The 9333-nt window shown below is 42.8% G+C and overlaps 2 protein-coding genes across 2 annotated transcripts in view; one reads left to right on the plus strand and one right to left on the minus strand.

Moving 5' to 3' along the window:
* Window positions 1-2843, plus strand: part of LOC125033398 (60S ribosomal protein L37a-like) — a 4121-nt gene extending 1278 nt beyond the window's left edge. Inside the window, exon 3 of the mRNA XM_047624870.1 lies at window positions 2671-2843. Within this exon, the coding sequence (XP_047480826.1) occupies window positions 2671-2823 (153 nt within the window). The 3' untranslated portion in view covers window positions 2824-2843. The remainder of the gene's footprint in view (window positions 1-2670) is intronic.
* Window positions 2844-3135: 292 nt separating this feature from the next.
* Window positions 3136-6477, minus strand: LOC125033587. Its single transcript, XM_047625233.1, has 2 exons — window positions 6270-6477; window positions 3136-5003 (listed from the first exon to the last, which is right to left on the minus strand). The coding sequence occupies exon 2, from the start codon at window positions 4999-5001 to the stop codon at window positions 3679-3681; it is 1323 nt and encodes a 440-aa protein (XP_047481189.1). The 5' UTR covers window positions 5002-5003; window positions 6270-6477; the 3' UTR covers window positions 3136-3678.
* Between the last annotated feature and the right edge of the window lie 2856 nt (window positions 6478-9333).

The following is a 9333-nucleotide window of genomic DNA, read 5'->3' on the forward strand; positions in this document are numbered from 1 at the left end:
GGTTGCTCTGCCCCCCAACACACCCCAGTTGAACCTTGGGAGCTTCTGCGTGGATTCAGGTGTGAATGGTGCCTTCTGCAGCCTTTTTCCTTTATTTGTGGTGCTACCATTCATGTCTACAGATTATTACTCTTGCCAATGACAACTTTTTGCCCTCCACTAAAATACTATCTTCAATTTACCCTAGCTTAGTGGGTCCATACTGTAAAGATGAACCATGCTTATTTGTTCAGTATTTTTTATAGGTGTTACTGTTGGGCCTACCTGAAGAAGTAGGTTCATTATTATAGTATAGATGCACTAAGATAGGTTAAATTGTAGATATTCTTACCAAGGACAAGAACTTGCAGTTTTTGGTAAAAGGAAATCTGCAGACACAAACAGTAATGGCATGAATAAAAGAAAGTGCCATTTACAGCATAGGAACACCAAGTGGTCATAGGTTTTGGCTATATCTTGCCATGCATACTAAGGTGGAGACTGTTTGCTAGTTTTTTGGGGGGTCAGAATTTCATCAACCTTCCAACAACCCTCCTCTCAGGCATGGCCACTCACAGCAGCTTCAACTGTCAAGAATACTGTTATGTATTAAAGGATTGCCCAAAAGATACCAACACAACCTTTTTTCTTTGTCATAAGCTAGAAATGAGCACACATTTGTGCAAGAGATTTTAATAGTATCTGCTACTCCATATATAGATCTGGATCATTTTGACACTTTTCTTTTTTTTCAATTACAGTATGTGATGATCCAATTTTTCTTTCTTTGTTTTGCTCTGTGAAATTCATTGTGCATGGTTGAGACTTCTCTAAGCTGTATCTAAAGCCTCTTTAAAGCCTTTGACAACTTGGTATTTGTTACTGAGAGCAATGCACCCTCCAGAGATGATCATCTTAAAAACGGTTATCATGGCATTAAGAGCTCTGGCTGTTTGAGGGTGTTGTAGACTTAGTGTGTGTGGGGATATGCATATTTTTGCCATTTCTCAGTAAATATGAGGCTGCAGTTGCTGCACCTGTTGTCGACTATTTTTTATGCTCTATAAGATAGCAGTGTTCATATCCCTCTATCTCTGTGCATTGCTCTTGGTAACAGTAATCATTAACTTTATGCTGCAGCCAAGGGGATGGAGAGTAGGATAAAAGGTTTCCTGCACTTTTTCACCTCGGCAAACCCTAGTCGAATCTAGTCATTATGGCACCAGGGCATCCAATCTGGGTACAGAAAGGTTAAAATTATAAAGATTACTGGTTAGGAAGAAATGACAATCATTAGGGGCTAAATACCTTGGGATATGAAGTTTTTTTTCTTTTTTTTTTTTTTTTTTTGGGGGGGGGGGGGGAGAGTTATAGTTGTCTTTGTTTAGAATGGGTTCAGTTGTTCAGGTCTTGCTCTCCTCTTTATAACACCTGTTAGGTGCTGAGGCCTCATCTCAAATAAATTCCATCCTAAATCCATCCATCAGACTCTGATCCCCTATAAAATGCTTTATCCTCTCCAGCAAACCTTTTCCTTTGTGGCATTAACTATAGGATCTGCAGATTGTTTCTTGTACTGACAACTACAATTTTTTTTCCTACAAGAATATCATCTTGTAGGAGAGCTGTTTTGAGCTATTTTGCAAGATGAAAGAGTCTTACTCCATTCACTAAGGTATCCACTTAGAAGATAAATAAAACATGGTATAGCGTAAAGGGTCCAGGTCTGGTTATGCTAATGTTATATTGACATAACAAATAAGGAACACTCCTGCCAGGATTATTTGTAATAATGTGTTGGCCTTTGTTTGTGTTCAGTAAATCTGGATTGTTAATATTACAAGGAGCTGGTTTGTTTTAATTATATGGGGACTGACCCAATGAGTATTCATATATATGGATATGCTTATAAACCTAATATATTTATAATTACATTTTATATTACATTAGATTTATATATATATATTGCATATCTATCCGATAGTTGAGCATTTATTTCTGTATTTATGCTTGTCCGTATAATGAAAATTTTGTTGGGCTTTACCCAATTTTAACTGACCAAAGGTTAATTATTTTAAGACTTTGTGCTGGAACTCCGTCATAAAAGAAAAGGCTTAGGATTCATTAATCTATTGTTTCCCAGTGACAATCATTGGCCTTTTTATTGTCTATAATGTAATTATATGTGTGTGTGTATATAGTGTGTGCCTGAGTTTACACACAAACACACAATTCTATTGCTTTTTGTATATTTATAGACCTAATTTGAATGACAAATCTAAGTCATGTTACCAACATGTAACAACCTCCGGATTGAACATTGATGGGTTTTATGGACTAAATATTCACTGGAGATTAACTTCTTTTAAAGTACATTGAACATTCTTCAAACTCATTAAAGTACATTCAGAAATGAGTGGAATTCATGTCAAACAAAATGCGAGTAGAACAAGGAATGGCAGTACAGGAAAAAACAACTAATTTGCCGAAGGCCTGCGGAATATTCGTTTTTTTTTATATAGTTCCCTTCGTTGTTTCACTTGCAAGTATTCAGAAATGTACTAATGTCCATTTTTTTTTTTTTTTTTTTTTTCATAACATCCCGTTATTTATATTTTAAGAGCAGCCGTCAATGGATGCTTATCCTTTTCATTGAATGGGATAATTAAAACTTGTTTATTTCCTTTGCAGGAGGCCATGAGACGCCAGGCTGTTGGCATTTGGTCTTGCAAGCCCTGCCGCCGCACAGTCGCTGGAGGAGCCTACACTTACACCACAGTCGCTGCTGCAAACGTGCGCTCCTTCATCAGGAGGAACAAGGATATCAAGGAGAGGGAAGGTTAAATAAAATGGCCAAACTGTAATGCTGATTTTCTTCATCCTTCATGGTGTTAACCTTTGAATAACAAATTTATGGTTAAGTATAAAAAACTATCTATATATATGAACTCGGACATGGTTATATTTGACCCAGTCGGTTATTTCCTTATTTGGATTGAATTAGTTTTTCGTTAGTTGCACATTCATTTGCTTAACCTAACCATTCGTTACACGGGCTGCTGTGAAAGTTCCTTCTCAAGTAAATCTTTCAAATACTTGAACAAGTCTGTGCTCCTTTACCACAGTTATTAAAGGAAATACAAACAAAACAAAAAAAAATGTTGAATATTTATTAAATGAGAGATTATGAAATGGATATTCAGATGATCAATAATGAAAAGATGAAAAAGTAAAACCTGTCAATTGGTTAAGATTCCAAAAGACTGGCAGAAGAGATTAACTGAAAATCTTACATTCAGAAGTCAAACAAAAATGTAATATGTTGCGTCCAGGTCTGCCCACACGCATGGGCATAATGGACCGACACCGTAAAGATGATGTCACAGGTGCTCACTTGGTAAACGTGTTTCTATACTTGTTTTTTCGTCTGTGACGTCATCTTTTCGGGACCTGCCATCGGCATGTGAAGTGCTCATTGAGTCTTCGAAATTGTCACACCGTCGGTGACCTAAGATGCCGACGCAACTGTTTTGATATCTCTTGACCCACGCAAATACACACTGGTGTGTACCAGAATATTAACACCCGTAAGCTAACAAAATGTAAACACCCTTCAGAAAAATACGGCATCTACACGCTCAATATCTTTGGCTACCATTCACTTTATAATACAAGACCACAAATAATTGACACAATATATTATGTGTCTGTCTGATGGCGTGACGTTAGGCTGAGAGGAATGATGTTGAACGTGGCTTCTTCAGTAGCGGCTTGTGTCCCATGGCTCCGGCACGGCCAACAGCACTCTGAGCTCTGCCAGGTTCTACCGCCGCCACCGCTGTCACGTGGCGGGTCAGTCATATGCATTCGTGATCGAGGGCGCGAGGCGAGGCCAACGCGGTAACTGGTGGCGACCACGCCGTGCCGCAGCCCAGTCACGCACGCTGCCACGGCCGCCCAGCCCTCGCCGTACACGAAGGGGTGAACCAAGCCCGAGAGCAGAAGGAGGGCATCGCTGTAGGGCAGCGACGGTGTCATGGGCGCCTCGCTGAGCAGGGCGTAGAGTGCCAGACAGACGGGGACTGCCCAACACACACACAGCGTGACTAGCACTGACAATACCGTAATGCAAGCCCTGAGCGCCAGCCCGTGCCCGCCGTGACCGGGCCCTGCGACCCCGGAGTCTGTTGAAGGGCCTGGGCTGCTGACGCTGCTAGAGAGCGTGCCGGAAAATTCGGGGAGCGGCGCTGCGGCGATGGCCTGGCTGCGCCCCTGGTGGATTAGAGCGCTGATGATGGTCAGGTAGCAAAGCGTGGTGGCGCCGCACAGACCTGCCACATAGGACAGGAAGCCTACCACCAGGGGCGGCGGCGGGGCGCCAGGAGGGCGGGGCCTCGAGACGCCCAGCAGAGGGAACATGTCCGTGAAGCGCCCCGTGGCGTGAAGGCCGCCCACCAGCGCCGCCGCCGCCGCGAGAGCCACCGCCAGCACCGACAGCGGCGACGCAAAGCGAAAGGGCTTGCGGCCGCGGGCGGAGCACCTAAGCAGCAGCGTGAGGCGGTGCAGCGCCACGATGACCACGACGTGCAGGGACGTGAGGCACACGCCTACTACCACGGCGTGCGCCAGGCTGGTGCCTGGCCCGGGGGGGTCGGGCGGCGCCTCCCAGTCCGTGCCCGGCGCACTCGCGTTGGCCGCTCCACCCGCGGCGTTGAGCTGCAGTGCGCCTCCGGAGGTGTTCTGTGGCGCCAGGGTAGCCTCGGCCACCAGGCGAGAGCCCGCGGGCGTGGGGATGGGTGGAGCGTGGGCGTAGCGGAGCGGGGCGGCCAGGACGCAGAGGAGGAGGTCCACGCACGGAAGAGCTGCCGAGGGCGAGTCCTGCGCGGGGCGGGACGTCGCCCAGTGGATGACCACAGCGACGTTGACGGCGCCGCCCATCACCACCACCACGCACACAACTGCCGCCCACGCGCCGCCAGCAGCTCCTGACCACGCCCACCACCACTCGCTCTCCGCATTCATTTCTGCAGAAGGAAGGGAGGATTAGATGCAAGGGTCTCTCAGCCTAATGGCGATGCGAGTAAGAATGGCAGCCACAGGTAGGGCGGTAAGAGGCGAGGGAGGGAGTGAGGGGGAGAGAGGGGAGTGGCGACAGCAAGGAAGTGACTAAAAAGGAGTGACAGACAAGCCAAGCTGACGGAGCGGAGTGAGGGGGAGTGGCTGTGGATATCGGGAAGGATGATTGAGCCTCGGTAATGAGAACGAGAGCAGGAGACTGACATTTAAAGGGATGAGCATGGATGGAGGGATGACAGACTTGGAATGGCGGCCGAGGGCAGACGGCGATGGATAAAGCTCGCTACTTTCCCTTCGACACTCCCCCTCCCAGCGGTCGAACTAAAAATATTCGCCTCAAGTACTCCGCAGACTGGCATGCCCCAGTCTATACAACCATTTATAATGCATTTCCATGAGACGAATGGATGCTAAAGTGTTTCAATTGACAACATAAATACAAATGAATAAATTTAAGTTTTCGCAAAGTAAATTGACATTAACATTATGAAATTATAAAGCAAACGACAGTGACGTAGAGACCGACTACATTTGATAAACAGGTGCGCCTGCCTCGCCATATCTTGTAAACAAATAATTAACGAGAACAGCGATCTATTTTCGCTGCAGCTGCTTCCTTTCAGCGTCGCGTCAGATACTTCTGATTCACACAGGATAAAATCGCGCGAGATTTACAAGGAATGAAAAAAATAAGGACTTTTCGCACCATGATATTTCGCTCCGAAACCGTATTTCCGGCGCAACCCCTCATGAAGCTGGCTGAAGGGGGCGGTTGGTCAGGCGGCTATTTTTGGCTTCGAGTTCTGTCACGCATTCGTCATGTCGTCGAGTTACAGGGAAAGTCTTAGGAAGGCTTAACCTGTGCTCGTTAAGAGTTCTTTAGGGTTACAGGGAGGGTGTAAGGGTAGATAGAGGAAAGAAGCTCTTTAGCAGGGCGGAAGCTAAAATCAGCAGGAAAAATATTTTCGTCAGGAACCTTACCAAAAAAAAAAATATATATAAGCAAAATGATGGATAATAAAATTTCCTGATGAATATCCCAATAAAACGGTTAAGTAAAAAAACAAACAAAGAAAGAAAACGAAAAGCTATAGGTCTAGAAATGAGAATAAAAAAATCCCAGGCTGGCAGGTGAGATTTCAGACTTAATCCATGTCCCATTCATTCGATATCCCGTAGCAAGGATAGCGAACAGAAAAACGAAATTTTCTTACCTCAAGTACAGCTGGAGAAGGATCGCCTCAGAGATTCCTCTTTCAAACACGTGGAGTCAACAAAGATCATCCTATCATAGTAAAAACAAATATGCCAGTCGAATCGGCCCCAATAATACTCGAGAAGCACCACGGAACACACACAACACACTTCACAAGACCAGGTGGGGGACTGAGACAGCGAGTCCACGAGACCGTCTCCCTTGCCCGCCTTGGCACCGACCCTGCCGTTGCTTTGGACTGACAATAACATATGTGCCGTTCTTTCTCTCTTGCGCTACTTTTGTAAACAGATTGACAAAAAAATGGCAAAAGTTATTTCATGAAACGAACATTCACCGACGCCCATTATTGTAGTTGTAATGAGATTACAACTACTTTATGAGAAGCTCATATAATATGATCTTATTGTGTTTATCATTATGAGTGCAAAGGCGGCACGCGTGACCCAAGTTCATCTGATGCCACTGGACAAAGGAAGAAATATCTGCGCTGCCATAGCTTGATGTCAGGCAAGATGCCAACAGTTATAGCAAGGAAGCTGCTATGTTGGAATGTCAGATATAGAATCCGCCTGTCCGTCTCTTTTCGTTTCCTGCTTATTATTATATAATTTTCTTTCTATTTACTAATCTTCTAATTTTCTTTATATATATACATATACATATACACACACATACATATATATACATATATATACACATACATATATATATATATATGAATGTGTGTGTGTGTGTGTATGTGTATGTGTCTACACACACACACACACACACACACACACACACACACACACACACACACACACACACACACACACACACACACACACACACACACACACACACATATATATATACATATATATGTATATGCATATATATATGTATATATATATATATATATATAAATCCATATGTGTATATATACATATATATTCACTTACACACATATATATATATATATATACACATACATATACATATGCATATACACATACATATACGTTTTTACACACACATATGTGTATGTATATATATATATATATATATATATATATATATACACACACACATGTCTCTTTCTATCTTCCTGTCTGTCTCTCTCTCTCTCTCTCTCTCTCTCTCTCTCTCTCTCTCTCTCTCTCTCTCTCTCTCTCTCTCTCTCTCTCTCTCTCTCTCTCTCTCTCTCTCTCTCTCTATCTCTATGGTGGTTAATAATTTTAAACCAAAGCTCTGGATATTCTCCTGTTTTAGGATTCACATTGTCCATGCGTGTTTCAGAAAATCTACTGTGATACCACTTGCTGGTCTTGGTGAATTATTGTTATTTAGTTTCTTGTTGGTTGCTCACTTCATCTTCGACATTGGGAGATCCCTTGGCATCTGAGTGTTGCGATTTCTGTCCCAGTGCTCTGTTAGATACTCGATGGTACAGACACTCGGTGTGTCAATAGATGGATTCCATGTTTACATTTTGAGCGCAATTGCTGGCAGGCAAGATTCACTCTGGCATACCACAATCATGTCTGACACGCAGGCAAGATTCACTCTGGCATACCACAATCATGTCTGACTCGTGCTGTGCCGTTGGTTGTACGAATCGAAGAAAACCTGGTGGATATTTGAGTTTTTATCGGATTCCATTTGGAAACAATGAACAATCCCTTGCGTTACGAAAACAATGGATAGTGCCATCAGACGTGAGAACTGGAGCTCAAAGAAAATTGACAACGCACGCATTTACAGTGCTCATTTTATATCAGGTAAGTAAAATGCATTCACCTGTGCAAGAGCGAATGAAAATTTCAGAATTAAGTTACTTCCAGTTCAATCTTGTGTCACTAATAGATCAAGTCGTCTCACTGAAAGTTACCCTCTCAAAAATGTGAGTAAAACAATGAGCATAAAGAATGCTGTAATTTTCTGTTCTGAATAAATGAATTGCGGTTGGTAAAGTTTCGATAATAAAACAGAAAATACTGCTCTTGTCGATTCCATGGTAAAAAACGTCTTGAACACATGGAAAAAATTGTAGGCTTCCAGAGACTTGTATGCTTTAAGCGGTTTATTCGAGAAAGAGTTTGGCGTATTTATCAGATAATTGTAAACATCAGGCCAGGTGATATCAGGCATCAAATTAACATCGTTCTACCATTCTTCTTGGAGCATGTACGGATCAAGGAGCGTATGTCCATCTGAGTGTAAGCTTAGAGTTATACAATTTATGATCTTCTTCTGACAATGCTGTGTAATACTTTGAGCTGGAAACATTGCATGGAATACGAAATGAAAAATAAGAACGAAGATGTACTTTCAGCGAGGATCAGCTGATCAAAATAGTTATTGTTTTCCGATCGTTTCTTGTTGGGCCTACCACGCCGCCTCAACAAGTTGCCTGCCAGCTCCTGCGCAGTAGTGAAAAAAATAAACATGTGACCTCATCTGGAATCCATCTATTAGACATGTAGTCAAAATATTCATCGGTTTTTCTGCAGATTTCCATTCTTGTTCTCAGTTACCTTGGTTTTCGACGGTCATCTGTGTATGAATTTCTGATGACAAGTGATTTCTATTATCGCTGCATTTCAAATTGTTTTATGTGTACGATATGTCCAGTTTTCCTCCGCTTTTCTGGTATTTACTCACACTCTTAAAGCGCAATTACTCATTAATGTTTATCTTTGCCGTTGAATCACTTGGAATGGATCTCGTCATAGACCTGTTGCACCTTCTGATACTAGATGGTCCCAGATGTACTTCCTCTGTCGCTGCATTGACTGCCTTGACATTTCTGCTGATAGATATTTGATGTTCCCTAACGAAATCAAATAGGCCATTTTTTTCATCGGTAAAATCTTTAGTTTGTCTATCCTCACCTAGCACTGTTTGGAGTTGATAGGTTAGTTTGAATTTCATAGCCATTGTTAGGGAGCTGAAGGATGTGGAAATTGTTGCATTTGTATTCGACTTAAAAGAAAAAAAAACAAAAAAATAGTATTTGATCCAACCCTACAGTGCAGTGTGTACATTCAGAAAAGAACTACCGTTACTTTTACTCGTGG

This window comes from Penaeus chinensis, chromosome 16 (assembly GCF_019202785.1).
Source record: "Penaeus chinensis breed Huanghai No. 1 chromosome 16, ASM1920278v2, whole genome shotgun sequence".
NCBI classification, from domain to species: Eukaryota; Metazoa; Arthropoda; class Malacostraca; order Decapoda; family Penaeidae; genus Penaeus; species Penaeus chinensis.

What these genes read in the sequence shown, in the direction of transcription:
- LOC125033587 (XM_047625233.1), bottom strand. Translation starts at nt 5,001, where the DNA reads ATGAATGCGGAGAGCGAGTGGTGGTGGGCGTGGTCAGGAGCTGCTGGC.